At 50.4% G+C, this 23,871-nt stretch overlaps 1 protein-coding gene across 2 annotated transcripts in view; it reads left to right on the forward strand.

The window, feature by feature from the left end:
* The window catches only part of Vgll4 (vestigial like family member 4), a 70,865-nt gene that overhangs the window by 39,851 nt on the left and 7,143 nt on the right, over positions 1-23,871 (forward strand). For both annotated transcript variants that reach the window (XM_032905889.1, XM_032905888.1), the window contains exon 2: positions 1,763-1,952. In XM_032905889.1, the coding sequence (XP_032761780.1) occupies positions 1,792-1,952 (161 nt within the window). In that variant the 5' untranslated portion in view covers positions 1,763-1,791. The remainder of the gene's footprint in view (positions 1-1,762; positions 1,953-23,871) is intronic.

Genomic DNA, 23,871 nt, shown 5'->3' on the forward strand with positions numbered 1-23,871 from the left:
TTTTGGACCCCTTGGAACTTGTTGCTGTGGTGATTGTTTCCATAGCAATGTCTGTTGCCCCAGCAGGCAGCTGATGAAATGGCTCCTGAAACTCTGGGGTCCATGCTGAGCCCGTGTCCTCCCGACTCCGTGACTCCTGCCAGGAGTGTTGGGAAACCCTGGGCACACAGTGTATGGTGCAGGCTGTTTTACGTGGGTTGGTCTGCAGGGGTAGTGACTTCCTGACTTCCTCAGGCTTCATGGAGTTCTTCCTCTGCTCACCAGAGTCTTAAAGAGGCATCTGCTCTGTAGAGGAGGAAGTCCAAGAAACAGGGCTGAGAGAGGAACAAGAGGCCAGGGAGGGAAGAAATCTTACACCTTCTCAAGGTCTGAGGATGAACACTGCTTAACCAAAGGTTAGCAGAAAGGAAGCCAAGCCCTATCCAAGTCAGCCAGCGGCTGTGAGAGTGGCAGGCCAGTACAGGAGCCATGCTGAGCTACTCCATGCAGTATGGAAAGTTCCAGTGTGCCCTGTGGCCAGAAGCCGTATGAGAAATCCCGCTGGGGTGTATTACAGGTCGCTGTATATTTGCGAGTTTATATCTTGCTGTCTAAACTGGCAGGGTTTTTATTTTTCCTGGTGGATACTCAGAAGGTCTTTCCCTCCCTCCTTCCCACTAACAAAATCGCATTTGTTGCCTGTATGTGAAGCTGACGCCTGTTTGACGGCCGCTGGGCATCAATGATGATATGAAGGGAAGCGAGTGGTCACAAAGGTGGCTTTTCTTGGGTACCGCAGCGCCTCAGATGGAATTGACTTCATGCTAATATGACTCTTAATTGTGACCGGTGGAAATGAGATTGGTCAGGCCCCAGAAGCCAGTGAGCAACTGCCCAACAGAGGTCTTTCTCTGTTTGAGTTAGCTCCCTTAGGACTTAGAATGTTGGGAGTTTTCACTCGAAGTAATTATAACTCCTGTTATAACTTTTAGAAGATACAAACTCCTTAGTGTTTGAAAGGTCAGTACTGTTTTGACTTACAAGCAGGTACAAATTTGTCTCTCAGCTCAACACCCCTGACAACAGCCCAAAATGTCAGACTGACTGTCCAAGCAGATCTGTGTCACAGCCCTTGCGAGCACCTAACTGTGAAACATTTTCAGAGTTGCAGCTTGGGACTGGAGAGGTGGCTCAGTGGTTAAGAGCACTTGCTGCTCTTCCAGAGAGCCTGGCTTCCGTTCGCAGCGTCCATGTTGGGTAGCTCACAACTGCCTGTAACTCCAGCTCCAGGGGATCCAACAATTCTTCTGGCCTCCATGGGCATTGTGTACACACACGCGCGCACACACACACACACACACTTCAAAAAGTGTAATAAAAACAGCAACGTCAGCACGTCAGCAGTAGTTTCGTGCGCTTTCTTATAAAGGTATGGGGTTGAATTCCTGAGAATCGAAGCGTCTTCCGAGTTTTAACTTCCCCTTGGGGATTGCTCACGATCAGTTTTCCTCTCTCTGCTGTTTATAGCAACTTTTCGTTTTAAACTCTACCCTAAAGAGCTAGTGCTGGCAAACCTTGTTGATGTCAGATGTCCCCTGCTTGGCAGTGGCTGCATGCCCAGACCATGTTCTGAGAATGGCAGGCTGCCTGCTGTATTGCCAAAACTTTCCACAGAGAGTTTTGCAAGGGGCCGGGCGGAGTGCCAGGGAGCCAGGGGGACTGCAGAGACCACAATGGTGCCCTCCTCCCGCCTGGTGATAACATTTTAATTCTCTTTGCATAGGTGAAGCTTCCCTCAGGGGAGAACCCAGAATGCAGACCCTCCCGGTGGCCTCAGCTCTTAGCAGCCACCGCACAGGTCCGCCTCCCATCAGCCCCAGCAAGAGGAAGTTCAGCCTGGAACACGGGGACAAGGACTTGGACTGTGAAAATGACCACGTCTCCAAGATGAGCCGAATCTTCAGCCCCCATTTGTAAGTTCCACCCTCTTAGGGATCTTGCTTGCTCTGGGCTGGGCTGTGTTTTCACCTTTCACCTTTCACCTTTCTGCCTATCATCACGTCATTATGATTTCGTGAGTTATTGATGGAAGACATTGTTTATAAAAGATAGGTGGTGTTTATATGCCAGAAAAGTGTTGAGCTGACTTTAGTGACTGGTGCAGAGGTGAAATCTTATTTCCTCCCAATTCCAGCAACCTCTCACGCTGGAGGACAGCAGCCCTTAAGGTGAGCTATGGGTACTGTTTGGAAAACTTGGCTTTTACTTGCCAGTTTCTTCCGCTGGCCATTATGCAAATTGATACTGGGTGTCTGAGTACCCGAGGGAAGGTTGTTGCATGGGTGCCCAGTATTGCACGGTGTTGTGACCTGCAGCTGGAGGTAGCCTGGAGACGTGGTGAGAAGGCCCCCTGGGTATCAGAGAACCGGGTGGATCCTTGTAGATTGCGTGCCCCAGTGTCTTCTCTGTCTCTCATTGTTGTCTTCTTTAAAACAAAACAAAACAAACCCCTTCTTTTCTTTCTTTTACTTTTTTAAAAGGTGTTATTTATTTTTATGTGCGTTGGTGTGTTGCCTGCGTGTATGTCGATATGAGGGTGCCAGAGTCACTGGAACTGGGTTACAGGTAGTTGTGAGTCACCATGTGGGCGCTAGAGATGGAGCCCAGGTCTTCTGGAAGAGCAGTGCTCTTAACTGCCTAGCCTTCTCCCCAGCCTAGCCCTTAAGCCCATTTTCCACATGAAGAGGCTCTAGCTGGAGTTCTCTGAATCTGTGCCCTGGTCTGGCTGGCTAAGGCAGTGAATGCAACACCGCGTTTTCAGGACTTGGTGTCGGGGCTGTGGCAGTTCTGTAGCCAGCCCATGTCCCCGTGTGCAAACGAATGGTGTGTAATCACTGGACTTGCTGCCCAGACAGGGCTCACTGGTGCGGGCAGCAGCAGGTGCAGTGCAGGGCCCCTCCTGCAGTCTGTGCTCTGCAGCTGGAGGCGGCCCTGGCCTCTGCTGCCTCAGCCCGCGTCCTCGCATTCCACACATGCCAATCTGCCTGCTCCGTTGTGTTCAGTCATAAGACACTGACAGAGGTATTTATCCTCAAATAAATCACTGTAGTGTTAGTCAGAGGCTGAGCCTGCAGTCTGGAGCCTGGAATTTGCTATGCTCAGGAATCCAGCAGAGGAGGCTGCGCAGAGCAGCACCCTCTCTCTCTCACTGCCTGGGAGGGACTCAGAGGGCGCTCCTCGCCGAGAGGTCTGGCGTCCATGCTTGTATTACTCTCCCAACTTTCCCAAACCCAAATAAGAGACTTTGACTCTTTGTTTTCTTTTTTACAAGGGAGGGGACGGGAAGACGAGGCAGCCTCGTGACTGTGTAGACTGGGATCGTGCTTTCGTTGAAGCCCTCCTTCCGTGGCTTACCAGCTGTGAGGGGTAGGCCTGGTGTCCTCCTGTCAGATGGCAGCGACTGGGCTGGCAGACCGAGAACCTCAGACTTAAAACAAGTAAATACTTAGGCGGCTGAAGCTACTGTTTTATCATTAATAACCTCGTTGTGCAGATAGTGGCTGCGACGACCGCAGAAAACAAGAGTGTGTTGCGTGTTTGAGCATGTGTGTGTCTTAGGCTGGGTGCCCTGTCTCAGACGCCACCTTCTTCTGCCCCACGGGGCAGTGCGTGTGTCTTCTGCTTAGACTGTTGGTAGGGTTTAGCGCAGTGCCTGGTGTCCAGCTTTATTTGTCTCTTGGGGCTGGATCTTAGGTGACCCACACTAGCCTTGAACTCTGGATTCTCCTGCCTCTGCCTTCCCAACTTGGGGTTATAGAAGGTCACCACCACACCCGGCTGGGGTTAACAAAGAGTGTTAAAACAGTTGAAAAATAATTTTATAACTTCTTGGCGATTGCAGACAAGAGCTTGAAATACTGGTCTATGCTGACACTAAAGGTCTTTGAGCCTATAGGATGGTGAGAGGCAGTTTCATGGCAGCGTCGTAGCCCCCAGCACCGTGGAAATGAGAGAAGAATGGTCAGATATGGTGTGCAGCTCCCAATTAGCATCATTGTGCAAAGTTTGAGGGAAAATAGAAAGTGCGCCCTCACTCTGCCAGACTCTCTGGGCTCCCAACGGGTAGGTGTCTTTCACCCATTTTTTTTTTAATCATAGAAAAAAACATATAAATTCTGTGTGCATGTTCATGTATGTGCATGAAGGTGCACATATGTGTAGGTATGTGTGTAGGTATGTCCAAAGATGGACACTAGTTGTTTTCTCAGTCTTGTTCACTCACTTGTATGTTGTTTGACTTGCAAATGTGTCTTGTTTGAGGTGTGGCGTGACTCTTCCTTTTCATTCCGTGGCTAAGAGAACAATAGGGTTACTATCTATGGGGTCAGAAGTGATCCTCGAGTATTTGTATCTCGAAAGAGAATTCGATGTGATTTCCTGCGTGTGTGTTTTGGCTTTCTAGAATTTGCTAATGGCGTGTAAGCGAAATGCGTCTTGTCTGCTTTATTATTAAGAGGATTGCACTGGTGCTGAGGCGGGCATGTTGCTGAAATGAAGTTTGAGCCACCAGCAAAGAGTGTCTTGAAGATGCGGTTCTCTGCCCCCATGGCGTGGCGCTGTCCAGTGCAGGGGGAGCCAGTGAGTGGTTGTGAAGTACAGTGGGAGCTGCGGGGGATCGGGGGGCATCCCTCGGGATTCCTCTGGTGCTTGGTCCTGGTCACCCGACTCAGTTCAACCCAGCTAATTTTCTAGCCAGACTGGTGACAGGGGGAAGATAATTACTTCTGAAGAAATGTACTAAGAACGTGGATGTCGGGGAGTTGGGCTGGTTGGGGCAGGATTACTACCGAGGCGAGGTCAGTGAGTGGCTTTGGTGCAGGCTGTCCTGGGGTATGTGTGTCCCCTTTTCTTTTTGCCTATTCACACAGCCCCATGAATTCTATCTCATCCAGCCTCTCGGCTGTTCCACAGCCCCTCCTTTTTCTCCTAGCCTCATGGCCACTGTCACTGGAAGCCCTGCTTCCTTGGCAAGTGTCACATGGTGATTTACTCTTACTAGGGGTGGGGGATCTCTCCAGTCTTCTGATACAATGTACACTAGCCACAGCCTGGGCTACAAACTTCACAAGAGAGAAAATTTGGGGACTGGGGATGTGACTTAGTGGCAGAGCATTTGATACATTTGTTTCAGTCCCTAGCTCCAGGACTTTAAAGGTTAAATTAAGAAAAATTGAGAGTTGCACGTCCTCAGTGGCCCTAGCTACATTTTAAACTCAGGAGCCACCATGGCCAGCAGTGTTTATTGTGGGCAGCCAGCACTAGAGCGCGGCCATCTTCTTAGGGATCCCAGCCCAGCAGTGTATTTCTAGACACTTGCCATTAAAAGGCCCTGAGTGCCTGTCCATCCGGCACTGCCATTCTGTCCCTGCCCAGTCCTACAGTGTGCACTCCAGATGCTCTACTCATAAGTGCCAGTCTTAGGAAAACCCTAAGAAGAGGTTTGGTGTGTTTGTGGGTCTCTCTTCATGCTCTTGTGACTCCATACATTCTTGCCCCTCCCCTGTCAGTATGGTTTCAATTATCCGCTGTTGTTTGCATTGAGTTCTAGATTTTTTTCCTCACCTTTGTTGACTTTATATTATCTTGTTTGTTTTGTATTTTGTATTTTGTGTTTTGAGATAGGGTTTCTCTGGGTAGCCCTGGCTATCCTAGAACTCATTCTATAGACCAGGTTGGCCTCGAACTGAGAGATCCACCTGCCTCTGCTGGGATTTAATCCCAAGTGCTGGGATTAAAGATGTGCATTACTACCCCACCACCCGACTTTATCTTTAAGATGTTAACCTGCTTGCAGCAGAAACCCTCTTAGAAAGCGTCTCTATCCTCTGTGAGCCACCGGCCTTTCAAAAGCAACTCACTTTCCTTTTCCCTACACTGAGCCATAGCTTTTCAGCTCATATGGGCATTGGCAGCAGGTCACCGTGGTGACCCTTCACACCAGCTCCATGTCTGTGTTCACAGCTATATAGCAGTCCAGGCCCACACACCCTTGAGTTCACTGCTAGTCCTACTGTGTATGACCCAGCAGTTACAGAGGAATGCCGCCTGGAAGGCTCTGAGCATCTGTAGTAGTTCCTGTAGGCTTTGCAGTGGGGCTGTGCTAAGCCTCACTGGCTTTGGGAAGGGTTTTGGCTGACCAGGCAGTGCTGAGCAGTAAGCAATGCTGGGTTCAGCTGTACCATGATGTACAGGTGAACATGTGCATTACCACCTGGGAGTTAGCCACCTGGGAGGACAGGAGTGTTTATGGAGTGCTTACCCAGGGCTAGTTCTGTGTAAGACACCCAGAATATTCCACCTCAACAGTAGACATGACCTTTTTTCACCATAGGTTGACTTCCCCCTACCCACTCCCCTGCCTTCCTGCCTGCCAGCTTATTTGAGTTGATTTTTGTTTGTTTTGTTTGTCTGTTTGTTTTAAAGAAGCAGACATGGAGGGGACAGGAGAGATGGCTCAGTGGTTAAGAGCACTGACTGCTCTTCCAGAGGCCCTGAGTTCAAATCCCAGCACCCACATGGTGGCTCATGACCATCTGTAATGGGATCCTGGTGTGCATGAAGACAGAATACACACACACACACACACACACACACACACACACACACACACACACACACACACCCATTCTGATGACCTGCACATGACTGGCACTCACTGACAGTGACTTCTGTGTTGGGTTCTGTGACACCTCTGTGCAAGTGTGCTTCAGTGGGATTCCCTTTTGATCACCAGGATATGTATGAAATAGCCACCCTAGCCTCTGAGCAGGCAAACCCCAGGGGCTCCTACTGGGGTCAATGCCACGTTGAGCCCCTTGTCATTCCTACGAGCTGCTGTCCTGGTGTGCACTCTGCCCTCCATGTTCTTGTGACCAGCTCTCTGACCTTTCCCCACTTCTGACTTAGGCAGATCTGGTGGGGCACTTTGTACCGCATGGGCCTTTTTCTCTTTTTCTATCTTCTTCCTTTAGGGATCCACTGGGTGTTTACTCTTCTCTCGGTGGGGTGAGTGAACCCCAAACTGAGACTTTGTTGCTGTGTGAGAAGGTTGGAGAAAGTGTTTGAAGGGTCAGGCATTTGATGGGAGAAGTGGATCACTGGCTAGGATGGGGTTCATGGCTCCCTGTGGGTTTGTTCACTGGGGCAGGGGATCTAGCGGTGCCTACCCTCTGCTTTACAGAGCCTATAGATCTGATTGTCCCGCAAAGGCTCACTGTGCACCCTGACTTGTTCCCTGAGGCGACCCTGCTCCTTGTTCCCTGAGTCCCTTTGGTCCCAGTGTGTGCTACCAACAGGCTTTCCCCCAAGAGCCAAGGGAACAATCCTGTGTCTCATTAAAATCGAACTCAGAGGAGATCGAGCAGTTGGGTACATGTTGCTTCCTTAACTCAGCTGCTGAGACTGGAAGCCAAGGAGCCATCAGGGGGCAGCTGGTCTGCTGAGGTGTGCTGTAGAGGATGTGGATGTCCTGTCACTCAGCATGATGGCCGCTGCTAGAGAAGGCTTCTTTCTCTGTGTCAGCAGCCATTGAGTGTACTGTATGCCACCTGGGCATGCCCTTGTCCTGTTCTCTTATTCTGGGGTGTCGGCATTCTTGTTCTCCCCCTTTTAAGACAGCAGCATGGGACCTCTGTAATTCTGGGACCTCTGGCTGGTGACAGCTGGGACAGGCTTTCCCACCTTCCATCCCAGCAATGCCTTACAGTGGTACCTGTGGCGCACCTGAGTCTTAGTTCTATCCCGAGGCTTTATTGTTGCCCCTTTTGGGCAGATTGAAGTTTCAGGACAATTAAAATGTAATCGCTGGTACTTTGAGAGGCGACTACTGCTTGTGATGGCCCCACCCACAATGGCTGACCCCTCCCATATCAGTCACTAATTAAGAACATGTCCTACAGGCTTGCCGTATGGAGGCATTTTTCTCAATTAGAGTTCCCTCTTCTCAGATGGCTATCCAGCACACCCTCCTCCTCCTCCTCCCCCTCTTCCGCCTCCTCCTCGTCCATCTCCTCTACCTCCTCTTCCTCCTCCTCCTCTTCCTCCTCTTCTCCCTCCTCTTCCTCCTCCTCCTCTTCCTCCTCCTCCTCTTCCTCCTCCTCTTCCTCCTCCTCCCCTTTTTCTTTTTTTTTTTTTTTTTTTTTTTTTTTTTTTTTTGAGGCAGAGTCTCCCTGAACCTGGAGCTCACCAGTAATACCAGTATCCCTGGAGTGGTGCTGGTGTTTAAGGGACTATTTTACAGCGGAGATCTTAGTGTTCCCCCCACCTCCATACACACACACACACACACACACACAACAGAAACTCAGAAGCCAAGATGCTAAGTTGGGATCTTTTCTTCTTTCTCACTTGCATGTGTGTGACTTGCAAACAGAAATTAGAAGAGAGCCTGCGTCTTAAAAAAAAAAAAATGCTTCTTGATACAGAAGTGTGAGCTGGGGCTGGTTTGTCTGAGGTTGACTGTGCCTTTCACGCCTTAGTGAGAGCTGGGAACCGGCCTGAGCTGTGCTACTTACAGTTGAGTTTTCGTAGAGACCTGGGTGGTTGTGACCACGCCCCTGTGGACGGCCTTTGCTAATGAAGTGCGGTACCTTTAAGTAAAGGTCACAGGCCTGACCTGGGCTGTGTGGGTTTCTTGTTTGTGAGGCTGGAGGCATTTTCTCATTTTCACAGTTGAGCTGAAAACAAAGGCCGCCTTATCCTAGCAGGGAGCTGCTCTCAGAGAGCTGACATCAGCCTTTTCCCAGCAGGCATCGTCTCTGCCTTAAGAGTCTCTGCAGAGAGCTGCTCAGGCAGGTCACCATCTTGCTCCTGGCATTTTTCTGGCTGAATAACGAATAACACATGAAATGAAGAAATGCCAAGGGTGTCAGGAGCCAGGGGACAGAACAAAAGCTCTGTCAACCAAGTCCATTCTAGGCTGTGTGGGGACTAGCCAGCTTTGAAGCTGTAGTCTGTCCTGGGGGTTACAGAAGTGGGTCAGCTCTTTGGGGAAGGGGGACTTACCAGGAGCTGCTGGGACGCACGCAGGGTCATACTCTAAAGGGACGCAGTGAAATCAGAAAAGCAGGATCGACGCAAGTCAGAGACATTTATTCAGAATTAGAAGTTCCCCTCCCCAGGCCCCAAGGCAGTCAGCTGGAGACACAGATCCCGGCTGCTTGGAATACAGACCTTAATCTGGGCATGGCCTGGTTCACAGAACTCTCCTTACTGGGACACAAAGCCAGCTTGTCCTGAAATAAAGTGCTGTTCTCGTAGGTCTCTGGAAGATCCAACTGAGGCAAGAGGAGAGATAAAGAAACTGCGAGGGCTTGGCCAGGGTGTGTGGAGAGGCAACTCCTCTCCTCTGAGATCTCCCCACGCTGGGCCTCACCAGGCAGGAGGAGGCTGGAGGCCTGGTGTTGACCAGGGCACTGTCTCCCGCTTTGCTGTATTGTTCGGTTGAAACACTTTTTATTTTTATTATATTTCACGGTGTCTCCTGAGCTTAAAACTCCCCTGGGGTCCGGTGCTGGAGAGGAACCTGCCCCAGGAGGATCTCAATTCCGGATCCTCAGCTTCCTGGCTGCCTCGGCTTTTTGTTGCTCCCCTTGAAGAGACCCAAGATGGCACTAGGATGCCAGGCATAGTGGTCGTGCCTGTCACCCCAGCACTTGGGAAGCTGAAGCAGGGGATCGGAGAGTCCCTGGCCAACCTGGGCTACGTAGCAATAGTCTCCAGCAAAAGAAGGGAGGGTGGGACGATAATGGATCATCACAGGAGCAGTTTCAGCACTGGGTATTATGGGTCTGTAGGCTCTCACTGGGTCACCTGAGGAGAAGCAAGTCCAGGGGTTCAACCATTGCTGAGGGTGTCTGTTATTGGGGCTGCTGGATCCGTGGAGGAATGCCAGTGCACTTTTCCAGGTTCTGTGTCAGACACGGTTTTTGGCCCAGAATTTCTCCAAGGGAAAGAACTTTGGGGTCTGTGGTAGTCTGACTTGTGATCCTTCAAGCCCCTCTCCTCCAGTATGAGGGTCTATGGAGCTGATGTGGTTAGATGAGGTCAGAAGGGTGAGCCCCGTTCAGGTGGGGTTAATGCCCTGGTAAGAAGAGACCACAGCACACTGTTCCTTCTTTCTGTATGAGGACTCAGAAGAGGACTTCGGGCTTCGATGAGTTGCTAACAATGCTGCTCACTGGTCCTCCAGGGACTGCCGTTAGATCTGTTAGATCTGCTGGGTAATTCCCTGATATAAGGCAGCAGAAGGGGAAACAGGAGATAGCGACTCTTGAGAACTAATCCACTTCCCTGAGAACTACCTGGAGAAGGAAATCAAATCTTCTTCAGGGTACTCCTTCCCCATACCACCATGTCATAGCTAGTTTTGGAGTCTGGCGACAGATAGTGTCTGCGGGTGGCATCTATTGTTATCTTTGTGCTCCCAGGCTCTCTCCTTCTTGTTACATTGACTCTGTAAGTGATGCCATGCAGACTGGGGCCCACATTGCCCCTGTACATGGGAGAGTCTCATTGCTTAGATATGGTGACGACCGGCCAGTCACACAGATCTGCCTCCCTTTGCATGTGCACCCCATGTGACACATGTGAATTTCTCCATGTGACACTCCTCCATATTCAGCACCGACAGAGCTTTCTACTTACCTCAAAAGCCACCTCCTGTCTCCTGCCCCCATCTCCACATTGTACTCACTGTGTGTGTTGTGCTGACATTGTCTGCTGACGCTTTTCCATGTTGGCATTGGCCTGGGTCACACTGTAACCATGGCCTGGGTCACACTGTAGACCCCGCCCCCATGTAAACCTCATTTCTGGGTCAGGTTTCTGAAGTATTTGTCTCTGTGGCTCTTGGTCAGCTGTGGGAAATTACTGTGCAGATCCGAGTCCCCAGGCTATAGCCTGCCTCAGGGTCTTACTTGGCCTTACTTGAGGACTCCTGAGCTATTCAGAAGCCCCTCGTCCAGAGATGGCAAGTTAGCAGTCTTCACTGGACACTGTGACACTTGAGGTAACTGTGCTTCTCTCTGCCCACTTCTGATTGTTCGCCTACACCAGGCTGGGCCTTGTTCAGTCAATAGCTGTGTACCTAGTGTATTGTCAGATAATCCTTGGGCCTAGGTCATTCTTGGAATAAGAATGGAACAAGAAAAGAGACCTTGAAGCTCTCTTTCTTTTGTTGGAGTTGAATTTTAATCCCACCCACTCAGGCAGAGGCAGGCGATCTTTGTGAGTTCAAGGCCAGCCTGGTTTACATAGCTAGTTATATACTGTCTTAGGTAGCATTGCCTACGGTCCCTCCTGTGTTCTGCAGCCATGATGCTCATTTCCATACCAGAACGGAGTCAATTACAACTCCCCTGTTCCCCCTCTTCCCTGTACCCCATCTTCCAGAACAGAAATCCCTGGGTCCCCTTGGACTTGTGACAGCCCCTCATTCAGCCTGCGTCATGGACCTGCTCAGTATCAAGCGTCCTTATCCTGGTGTTGACTCTGGTTACTGTGTGAATAAAATGCCTTTTTTTTTTTCATCCTTTTGTTTATATTTCTTTTTTTTTCTGCTACTGGCACCAGGCCTGGTAGGTGTGAGATGTGTGGGAACTCATTACCAAGGATTGAGTATGGTGGAGTGAGGAGTGCTGGTGTGGTCCAGGAGTCACAGACCAGCAACACAATCAGACATCTGAGATAAAAAGAAGGGAGAGGCCTGTATATGTGGCTGGAGAGATGACTCAGTCATTAAGAGCTTTGACTATCTTTCTAGAGGACCAGGGTTCAATTCTCAGCACCATGTGACACTCCCTTTCTGGCCTCCCTGCATGGTATACATACATGTGGTTTATATACATGCATGAATACTACATACATGCAGGCAAGCACTCATACACATTAATTTTTTTTAATCTTAAAAAAAAAAAGGTAGACAGACACTCTCATCTTGGGAAAACCAGCAGGTCTGCACTCACGGGTCCTTCATACTCGATACCAACCTCTCCCTCAGGACTCCACTTTCCAGTAGATTCACTGTGTTCATTTACTTGAATGGCAGCTCAGGACCAGTGTCAGCCACTGCTTACCTTCCTACCCTCCTGCTTTGGGTCATGCTTGGTCATGTGTTTCTAGGCAGAGCTGCAAGTGGGACAGATGAAAACTGGACCCTCCGAGCCACCAGGAGCTGCCCCTTCACTCCTGCCCCTCGGTGAGCCAAGCTGAGCTTGGCTGATAGCTCTCCTCCAGAGCCTATGTGTGCAATACCACTGGGTCTGTCCATGGGCTGTGTCTGTCCCCTCGACTACAGAATAAAAGCCACACTCCTTCTATGACCTTCAAGGATGGAGGAGCCCATTTCGGCAAACTGCCTTCCCAGTAAGCACCTCCCTGGACTTTCATGGAAACGCTGTGGTTAAATTTTAAAAGAATTCACGGAAAGCTCCTTCGTCCCTCACTTCCAGGCCAGCTAAGCATGCATCGTCTGCCTGTGTGACAAGCAACTCTGACACAAGTCAGGGCCAGTACACAGGGCGGCTGTGATCTCCTTTGTGACCTCCACCCTTTGAACCCATTGTCCATGACATCTTTTTTTTTTCTTCTTTTCTTTTTTCTGGAGCTGGGGACCGAACCCAGGGCCTTGTGCTTGCTAGGCAAGCGCTCTACCACTGAGCTAAATCCCCAACCCCAATGTCCATGACATCTTAATGCGGTCATTTTCTGCTCTTACCTGGGCTAGCTCTGGTGGTGGCATCCTTGAGGACTCCTGGCAGAGAGATCTCCATACATTCCACAGCCTCAACTTAAAATCAGGTTGTTCTAGTCTGTCTGTCCAGCATTTACCCTTCCCACCCATCCCCATGTCCCCACCTGTGACACTCTATATTCTGAAAAGCGTTTACCCTGTGAATCACCAAGGACTGAGCAGGCTGCGACACCTTCCTGCCCCTCGACCCCAGCCCTTTTGTTTACTACCCACGTAGATGGTAATCAGCCCTCAAGCAGCTGGGTGGGACTCATGGCTTCTTTTCTCTTAGCGCTCTAAATATGCTTTTTCTTAAGTTTATTCATTTTTGTAATTGAAGTTTTTGGGGAAGGATACAGTCACAAACATGTTGCTTCAGAAATTTTTATATAGGCGAGCTGGTCTGGAAAGGGTTTGGTGGTAGGTTTTGGTGCTAAGGGACCCAGGAATTGTCCTGGAGGGTCAGTGCCCATGAACTCTCCGACTGAACCAATAGCAGGCGCTGCTTGTTTCTCAACACCAGGGTGATACTTTCTCCAGATCAACCCCTCATGAAGTAAGGATGTGGCTCTCAGTCCACAGAGCCACTAGGGCTGATCTGGGCACTTTGGTCTTAGGTGCCTGAGAAGACACTGCACAGTGCCAGGCCAGGGTGGGAGAACAAAATTCAACATCCAGAGTACAGTTTCTACCGAATGTACCCTCCCTTTACATCACGGGGAAGTTGAGGACCCTCTGCATAATACAAAGGGATTTAGGGCTGGTGTGCGGTCACCGTATGGGGGAGGCTGAGCTCTCAAAGAGGGCACAAGGGAAAGCCAAAGAGAGAGAGGTCTTGAAGGAGGGAGCGGGTTTGGAGGTCCCAGCGGTTGAGATGCCAGGGTAAATTCAGCAGCTCACCTCTGCCCTAGGGTGGCTCACCTGTGCTCCAAAGGCCACTCTCTCCAGCCAGCTAGTTAGACGACAGTTTAACTTAAACAGGCAAACAAACTCCCAAAACAGTGCTTTGGTTTATTTGTGGCAAAGGTTTCTTTTCCTTCCTAACCCAACCAAAATAGATTGTTTTCCTGTGATAGTCAGTTGTTTACCTATTGATAACTCACTTGGAGCTCAGGTTAATGGCCTCCTCCCCCCTTCATTGTCCCTGCCCTGCCGGAGATGAGACCTGGTTAGATGAGCTCTGAGCTCTAACCAACTCTCCGGTGGGGTCAGTAGACTGAAAGCAGGAAACGTGGGCATGCGTGTAGTAGGTGTGTGTGTGTGTGTGTGTGTGTGTGTGTGTGTGTGTGTGTGTGTGTGTGTGTGTGTGTGCTGGGGGAAATGTGTGCGTGTGTGTACTGGGGAAATGTGTGTGTGTGTGTGTGTGGGGAAATGTGTGTGTGTGTGTGTGTGTGTGTGTGGGTGTGTGTGGGTGTGTGTGTGTGTGTGTGTGTGTGTGTGTGTGTGTGTGTGTGTGTGTGTGTGTGTGTGTGTGTGTGTGTGTGTGTGTGTGTGTGTGTGTGTGTGTGTGTGTGTGTGTGTGTGTGTGTGTGTGTGTGTGTGTGTGTGTGTACTGGGGGAAATGTGTGCGTGTGTGTACTGGGGGAAATGTGTGTGTGTGTGTGTGTGTGTACTGGGGAAATGTGTGCATGTGTGTACCAGGGATCTTGAATTTCTAACAGCAGCAGCAACAGCACACTTGATAGGTAACTGATCTGGTGGTGGCTGCTGCTGCTGCTTCTCCTCCTCCTCCTCCTCCTCCTCCTTCTTCCTCTTCCTCCTCCTTTTTCTCCGTCTTCCCCCTTCTCCTCCTCCCCCTCTTCCCCCTTCCTCTCCTCTTCCTCTTCCTCCTCCTTCTTCCTCTTCTCCCTCTTCTCCCTTCTTATTTCCTCCTCCTCCATCACTACCTCCTTCTCTGTCTGCTCCTCCTCTTCTTCTTCTCCCCCTCCTCCTCCTTCTCCTCCCTCTTCTCCCTCTTTCCCCTTCTCCTCCTCCTCTTCCTCCTCCTCCCCCCCCTCCATTACCACCTCCTTCTCTGTCTTTTCTTGTTGTTGAGAGAACAAGCTGGCTTTAGATTCACTGCGTCGTCAAGGGTGTTCCAGTCCGTCTGCCTTCACCTCCCTAGTGCTTGGGGACAGGCACACCATCACACCTTGTTTATCTGTTGAAAATTGAACACAGTCTTCATTCATGCTGGGCCAGTGTCCTACCACCTAAGTTATAGCCCTTGGATGGTCTCAGGACTTTGGGCTTGTTTGTCACTGTTTTTTCATGGGGCTGTAATCTGCTGCATGGGTGTGAGCATGCTCCCCAGTGCTGGGAGGGGGCAGGGGCAAGGACGTTTCTCCTGAGATTCCCTCCGTCCGCCTCAACTTTCCTTTCTTTAAAGATTGCAGACAGTAGTGTGGTCAGGGTGTCTGGGGTTCGCAGGCCTCCTTGGCATTCCCTATCCTCTTCATGTCGCGTTCCCATTTTTCTGATTGTGGAATTTGTGGGTTGGAGGGGACCCATTTGGTGTCTGATAACCTAAGTGTGCCCACCCCTGCTCAGCATCTCCCCAGCAATGACTACATCTGTGAGAGTTGACGTCCTCACTCAGAGCCCTGCAGCTCTCCTGGTGTCCCTGCTAGCCATGTGTAGTCTGTGACTGACTGTCCTGCACGCTCTGTCTTCTGAAGTCTTTCAAGTATTTACCTTTTAGGCTATGGCGATAACTCAGTTGGTAGCATTCCTGGAAACATGTGAAAAAGCTGGTTGAGGGGGTGCACACTATAACCCCAGTGCTGGGGAGGTGGTTCCCTGGAGCTGCCTGGCTGGTCAGCATAGCCTACTACTCGAGTGAAAAAGACACGATCTTTAAAAAGAAAACAAAAAACAAAAACAAAACAAAACAAAAAACCAGCAGCAGCAGGAGCAGCAAAAACCAAATCCAAGGTTGATGGCCCAAGGTGAACTGAACTGCACTGGAGCCTGACCTCTGTGCCGGCATACACACGTGCCACACAACCCCCGCCCCCAACACATGGCTAGGACAGGGTGACAGTGACCGTGGTAGAACACTCTCGTGATGGAATGAAGGAGCTGTATGTGTGGACCTCTGAGGTCTGTTCGCCCATGCTCTTCCTGATTGCATCCACATTAGAGGGGGCGGGAGCTTGGGATTAGCCCTGGGTAGAGAGGTGGGCAGTAGTGGAGCTGAGGGCTGAACAGGGCTCCTCACCCCTTCGAGAAGGGGTGGATCTGCATCCCAAGGTCTCCCTGGCTGCCAATGCCTCTTTCCCATCCAGGACTGTCCTGCCGAGCTGAGCTGGGAGTGTGTGATGCTTGTCTCTTGTTGGGTATTCTTAGTAAACTCTGAAATCAAAAATGAAATTTTTTTTTTTTAACCATTTTACCAGATGTTCCCTTGGGCTTGATAGATGCAGCCTTTACTAGAAAGTTGCACTCCTGAGACACGGTGTTATGGACACGGTTGCTATAGACAGTGGCAGTTGGCAGGTTGGCCTTTGCATCTTTTTTTAAATGTGTTTTCCTCCCACAAGCAATGTTCTTTCATTGGTACGATTTCATCTTCTGGGCTACAGGTCTGGCTTATGAGAGCCTACCAGATATAAACGCTGTTCTGTTGCGGCGTGAAAGGGGCCAGCAGGCCCATGCATGTTGCCAGTAAGCCTCCTTAGGATCTGAAGGAAGCAGCAGCCAGGTGACTCCCCTAGAAACGGAAGCCGCTGGCCTGGTATAGGGTTCTGAAATCTACAGATCTTACCAGGGCTAGCTGGGTCTGAAATGCTGGCCTTCAGCACTTCTAATGGAACACCCCTCAGGTGGGGTTTGTGAGGAGGGCAAGAGGACCAGAGAACCCACAGAAGCTGAACTGAAGGCCTGTCCCCTCCCTCCTGCCTCGCCCCTTCCTGCCAGCATTTCCTTTGGCCAAGTTGTAGAGTTTGCTAAAAGCCTGATGTTACGGAAGGTAGGGAAACAAAGAAAGAGGAAGTGGCTAGCTGTAATTCTGACAGCAGATCTGTTTTCTCTGAAAATGGAACTGCAGCGATGCATGCAACGTTCTTGGCAGGCGGCGCTCTGTAAATAACGCCTCCCAGGAGTTCCCAGCCTCTCCCAGGCCCGCAGGAAGCTTCCCCTGCAGCGCGGGGCAGGCGGCCCCGCACCTCACACCCTCCTCCCGGGGACTCTTATTCTGACGGGGTGCGCGTCCGCCTTGCCTGCCAAGTTTGTGAGGCCCCAGGCTTTCTTGTGGGAGGACGCTGGGCTGTCTTCATGCTCCTTGGCAATGATTAAAGTGAGGTTAGTACCAAAACCCCCTTTCATTTTATTCCCTTATCCTGCCGTTTTCAAAGCAGATGGCCCCGCTGTATTTTCAGCTGTAATTAATTTAAGCTGGGGGAGGCAGAACTGATGGGCGCAGCAGGGATGTTCCTTGGGTCCCTGTCTCCTGGCCACCCGCACCTTGTCCCAAGCTGAGCAGCCATGTAATCACCAGATCTCCCTGCTAGGGTGAGGGAGCTGTCACAGAAATGGAGTGTGGAGGGAGCTGGCAGGATTAAGGAGCACCCAAGTTCAGGTGAGGCTGTCACGTGACAGCGTCTAGTTGGAGGGGAGCAGATGCTGGGGTCCCCTGTTCCTTCTCAGCCCCGACACCGAGCTTATGCTTCTGCTCTCAAGTTTATTCATAACAGAAGATAATGAGAAAAGTACTTGGCAAAGTCTAGAGGCTCTGACCTCAGCCGCTTCCCCCTGGATACTCCACTCAGGTTCCCTTGTCGCTCAATATCAGCCAGCGACCTCTTACCCTCCCAGGGTCTGATAGAAAATGCTTTTGTCCCAACTCTGGGGAACTTGCACAATAGTTCTACCAAGCTCTACCCTCATCTACTCTGAGACTTGCGCCCTGCCCAGCTAAAGTGCATCACGACTGGCCTCTGGGAGCCTGGGGAGGGACCTGCGGATTGGAGTGCCCTTGTTGTAGGAGTCGTGCAGGCACACTGAGGACTTGGTCCCACCACATACTGCTGCCATACAAGTGGTAGCTATTACTGTTAACATTTAGCCACCCTCTGAAGACTTGAAGCAATTGTTCTGGGCTCATAGTGAGAAATGAGAACCACAGTTATGTGGCTGTGAATCTCCCAGAAGCCCACAGCTGATCGCAGCCACAAGTCCCCACTGTCTTGTGTCCTGGTGGCTGGGAGGAGGGTGTGCACTAACTTCTGTGGGGTCTGATCACAGTGTTCGTGAGTGTCATTCTCACAACCTAGGAAGGCCGTCTTATGAAGGCTTATCAGTTCTGTGCTCAAGGACCATATCTGTGCTCCTGGCAACCTTCCTTTGGTTTCTCTGTAGTAAGGAGTGGCACGTGAGTGAGAGACACGTTCTAGAGACCCGGCCTTCTGATGTTCTGCTGGTGATTTGTCAGAACTCCTAAGGACTGAGTGTTAGACTGAGAGCCACACTGTGACCCAACAGCTCCTCTTCTGGGAATTTACCCAGAATAATTGAAAGTAGAGTATACTGGGTTCGAACACCTAGACTCACGGTGGCTCTGTTCACATAGTCAAGAAGTGGGAACAGCACAGAAAAATGCCCATTAATGGATGGGTGGCTAAAAGCAGGGGTCTCCGCATTACAGTGGAATACATTCAGATCTAAAGAGGCAGAAAATTCTAACAGACTCACACACATGGCTGAGCCATGAGAATTTGCTAAGCAGAATAAACCAGAGTCAAAACAATGATGGTACACTAACTGACTTATTACAAGGCCTCTAGCATGGAGAACCGTTGGCTCACCCTGAGGGAATGGGGCGTGGCTGTTCCCTGGACTGGCTGACCTGGGGTATTAGTGCGTAGTGGGGGCAGTGGAGAACTCACGGAGCTGGGCGGTGGCAAATGGTTTGTGGAGCTGTGCGAATGAATGCTACTGGACCACATCCTTAAATATGGTATTGCAGGGGCGGGAGAGACAGCTCAGGAGGCTGAAGCTCTTTCCGAGGACCAGAGCTCAGTTCCCAGCACATGGTAGCTAACAACAGCCTGTAACGCCAGTTTTAGGGGACTCCATACCATCTCATGCAGGCAAACCCTTATACACGAAAATAAATCTAAGGAAAAAATTAATGGTATATCCCTTACCATTTGGTTCAACTGACAAACACTTATGAGTGTCCCGGGGAAGCAGCGTCTAGTGCTGAGGGATGGGAAGACAGCTCTGTCCACTGCTGGACCCCCTCGTGCACAGGTGAAGTCCAAGGACTCCAGGGGCAGTGACTTCAGTTGAACGGGTTCTGAAGAGGAACCGTAGCCATCTGGCTTTTGGAAGCTCTTGGCAGAGTGGACAGGTTAGGGTTTGGAATCCTCTACATGGCTCTAGGGCAAATGCTACCCAACAGAGCAGGAAGTCAGGTTCCATGGTCGTCACTTTCCCTAGTCAGAGCTCCAGGGTAGCTTGAAGGAAGATGAAACAGCTGGGGCGGTGCTTAGATGTGAGTAACCACCCAGGAAAGCAAAGTGCTCAGGGAGAGAATTCTAGATGCTGACGAAGGCCTCCTGTCCTAACAGTAATGGAGTTTGAGACAAGAGAACCTTAAATTGGAGGCCAGCTTTAGCTACATAGCAAGATCCTGAATGGCAGTCGGGAAAGGCAGTTTTGTGATTGAGAGAGAGATGAAGCAGGCCTTTAGTGATGGCCTCTGTGTTTATGAGGATCTTCTAAGATTGGGTGGAAGTGGCACATGACTTTAATCCCAGCACTCGGGAGGCAGAGGCAGGCAGATCTCTGAGTTCAAGGCCGGCCTTGGTCCACAGAGCGAGTTCCAGGACAGCCAGGGCTACACAGAGAAATCCTGTCTTGAAAAGAAGAACGGAAAAGTCTTGAGTCCTAACCAGCCTAACCAGTTGCTAGCATGCTGGGGTATTTCCAAGGACCAGGGTAATTCTCAAAACCCATTTTTCCTTACAGTAATTTAAAGCTCATTGCTAAATTCTATAGATGTATTAAAAGAAAGAAAGTCCTTCCCTTCTCCAGTTTTTGGAAAGATGGAGCTCAACAAGGACAAGCCAGGCAGGCACTTGGAGGCAACCATGGACCTTAAACATTGAGGGTCTGTGTGGTCCAGATGGAAGGCCTTTGGACCCTTCCTTTATTGGTAGTGCAATATGGTAAATGTCGAACAATCTCCTCTCGGGGGGAAATCTCACTGCCCATAGTAGAATCTCAATAGCTAAGGTTCATGGCGCTCGCTCTACGGTAGGTTAACGGTTGATTTTTGTTGCTGTTATTCTTGATTGTAGTTTGTAATTTCTGAGGCCAATCAGGGTTATAGGTGACCTGAGAAGAAAACCTCCTTCATGTATGTGAGTACACTATTGCTGTCTTCAGACACACCAGAAGAACCCATTACAGATGGTTGTGAGCCACCATGTGGTTGCTGGGACTTGAACTTGGGACCTCTGGAAGAGCAGTCAGTGCTCTTATGCACTGACCCATCTCTCCAGCCCGCCTTTCTGGTTTTTATTCAGTGTTGAATCAATGTGTGAAAGACCCCACAGAGTAATTCGGAACCTGTCACCACCAGCCACAGACGGCTAGCACTCCTGTGCAGGAGGTGGCCATGCGTGGTGGGTGTGCACCCGTGGGAATTCCACACGTGTATGGGAATGCAGAGGGTCTGCTCCAGATCGAGTCACGGGTAGAGCTGAATTGAAAGGAAGGTTTCCATATGACCTCACCTTTCTTCTCAGATTGTTATTTTTAATTTATGTGTGGGTGTTTGGTTTGTATAGTACCCACAGAGGCCAGAAGAAGGTGTCAGATTCTGGAACTGGAGTTAACATGGCTGTGGGCTGCCATGGGGGTGCTGGGAATTGAACCCCAGGCCTCCCCTTCTTATGGGACACAAGCATAGAGCACCACAGGCCTGGGCTAATCCTCATCTGTCATGCATCCTGGTCTGCAGTTCAGAGATTACCACTGTGCTGAGGGGGCCAGCCCTTCCCCAGGGGGTCCCCTGGCTCCCCTACAGTGATGTCCAGTGCCAGGTACTGCTGTGGGACAACTAGTTAGTGGAGTGTGCGGTACTGCTGATGGGCTGGTGTTTGTTGCAGAGACCTGACAAGGCCGGCAGGGAAAGAAGGAATAAAGTTTCTCAGTTTTTCCAAAAGGAAGACGTGGCATAGAGACGTGGTCTCTGGAAGCACCTGTCACCCACTGGAAGGCAGGCTTTGTGCTGAAGCTTTTCTGTTCTGAGCGGCTTGCCTGAGGAAGGAAGTCACATCTCACCAGCCATTTGTGCAGCCATCTTTGTGGCTGCTGCATGCGTGTGTGCCCACTACACACCTTGGATAGGGTGAAGCTTCTAAATAGCGATTTGCTGCAAACGTATGGAGGGAAAACTAGGAGTGAGCATTCCTAAGATTTAGCATGAAGCCCTGAAAGACCTTGTAGCAGCACAACAGTGGGGAGTGTGGCTGACGGTTTCCAGACCTTTCCTCTCTGGTGGAATTGTCATGGCAGGTTACCCTCCTAGAGTTTCTCCTGGAACCCTGATGGAGGTGCTACCCTGTCTGCCCAGCCTTATGGTGCTGATTTCTTCCAAGAATAGCTTTGCTTCTTGAAAGCCAGTTCATGTACAAAACTTCCTGGTGCTGTGCAAAACACTGGCTGGTCTGACTCTGGTTGTGTCCCTCCTGGTGGCTGGAGGGACTGTCTCTTCTCTCCTGGTCAGCCGTGATCTTCCTAATGCTGGGAGCTTTGGACCTGCATACTCTACAGGAAGCTGAGAGTGGGAGAGGGAGGCAGGGGAAGGCGCGCTCCAGGTAGGTCTGGGTGAACTGCGGTGAACTGCGGTGAACTGGTGCTGGACGTCTGGCTCATTCCCAGCCTCTTCCTTCGCCCTATTCTTCAGCCTTCCTCTCAGTGGTCCCAAGTCCTCCCTAAAGGATAACAGTGTAAAGCCAGCCCAGTGGTGCCTGTCACTGGGTGGAGAGGGAGTGCTCTAGAGGTTCTTTCTGCCCATGGCAGATGTGGCCGCTGCATTTCGGCAGGAAGAGCCTGATGCTTTCCATCCCTCTCTAGTTTGAGGACTGCTTAATGCCAAAAACATGATAGTGGTTGTACTTTTTAGTATCATTCATTGAGAGACTGCATAATGACGAAAACAGCTGTACACCCAGGAGCAGCAGGGATCTTAAATGAACATTTATTAATCTCAGCAGCATCCCCATTCATTAGCATCTGAGTGTGCATGTGCACAGCACATGATCTGGGCTCTGTAAACCGTGCTTGGCATGCACATGGGTTCTTGGCCCATTTGTGTGTAGTCTCTCGGGGCTTGTGGCCACAGGTGGACCAGCTCTTGCTTGGCTAACATGGGGATTGCATGGTGTTCCACCCCCTAGTCTCATGGCAGACCTGATTCTCAGGCTTCCGTTTCTTTCTGTTGTCTCAGCTAATGATGTAAAACACATGCAGGCAGTTCTGATCTGGGGAAACTGGGGCTGGAGTCAGAGTGGAGCCGAGTATGAGGCCCAGGCCGGGTAGGCTGGGAGAGCTTGGTTTCTGAGAGGCACTGCTCCTCTGAGACCAGAGCTAGAGCCACCGTGGATTCACCTGGTTATTTCCTATCTTTTTAGTAGATGGGGGTATGTGGCCTTCTGGGCAACATGAGGGAAAGAAACTAACTTCTTGAACTGTCCCCACGGTTTGCATTGGAAGGAAGATGAGCAGGAGACTGCCTCAGTGGAGCAGTGCACTGTGCCTTCAGAGAGGAGTGCTTGTAAGAGCCCTGCTGTCACTGTGACAGGAGGAAGTGAAGTGTATGGTGACAAGTCTCTACACTCTATGGAATTGCTTCTCTCCCTTAATTGAGGCTTGCACTTCAGCTTTCAGGAGCCTTTACCTGGGTGCTGTAACCCGTGGCTGTTGGTCCCAGCTCCTAGGTGTCCTTGCCTGTTACCTTGCTCTTGTAGGATGCAAGTGGCCGCTGAGCTGCTGGAGGGGCCAGGAGAGCAAGGTGGTGGTGGAGGGGCCATCACAACACAGCCAGGCTCCTTCCTGATCCTGGGCTCATGTATTAAAGGGTCACAACATTAGGAAGGTTGACTCCAGTCCTCATCAGAAGAGTGGCAGGGGTATGGCTCAGGCTGTTCTACCTGGCTGCCTTTACCTCTGGCTACAGGAGGTGACTCTCCCAGGTCATTGGGACCCCTGCACTGTCACCTGCCTGCTCTGGGACTTAGGCAGATCACTGATGGCCTTGGCCTCCTGGAGCAGGCCCTGGCTCAGCGCATAGCGTGTGTTATCTGAGGGCCAGTGAGGCTTGTGGTGCCTGCTTTTCTAAGGCTCTAGAGAATGCTTCTCAACCTGTGGGTCACATATCAGATGTTTGTCTACATTACACGTCATAACAGCAAAACTACAGCTATGAAGTAACAACACGGCAATTTTATGGTTGGGTCGCCACACCATGAGGAACTGTATTTAAGGGTCACAATATTAGGAAGGTTGAGAATCTCTGCTCTAAAGCTTTAAAATGCTTTTGCATTAATTATGGAGTCAGTCAGCAGAAAGCCTCACTGTAGAGAATTTCTAGACATCTGTAAAGCAGCAGAGCTTCCAGGGGTGGAAAGACTGGACCGTGGGCCTGAGGGGCCAGCCTTTGTCCCTGACAGCAGGTGCACCCTGAGGAATGAGCCCTTAGGTGGTTTCATTGTTGTGCCTACTCAGGTCACTGGGCCTGCAGGGCAGGCAAGCTCTTACCCTCTGGGTCATCTTGCTGGCTCCAAAATTTTAACCTTTACATTTTTTTGAGCTTTATGATAACAATTAGCACTAAATTATTATATACCTAGACAAAAAAAAGTTTTCTTCATACCTTTATAAGCTTAAAAACTTGTATGACTTTTTTGTTAAAACTAAGGCACAAACATATTAGTAGAGGCTAGCCCACATCAAGCTCCCCAGAGCACTGGTTTCTAGCCCCTTTATCTGACATACTAGACTAAACAGAGGATCCATGCTTTTCTTGTAAATAGCATTATTGAAGGCTGCCCATGGTGTCTGTCTTGTCCCCACAGACCTCCCAAGGTGACAGCGCCTTCTAGAGTCTTCCC

Source organism: Rattus rattus, chromosome 6, assembly GCF_011064425.1.
Source record: "Rattus rattus isolate New Zealand chromosome 6, Rrattus_CSIRO_v1, whole genome shotgun sequence".
NCBI lineage: Eukaryota > Metazoa > Chordata > Mammalia > Rodentia > Muridae > Rattus > Rattus rattus.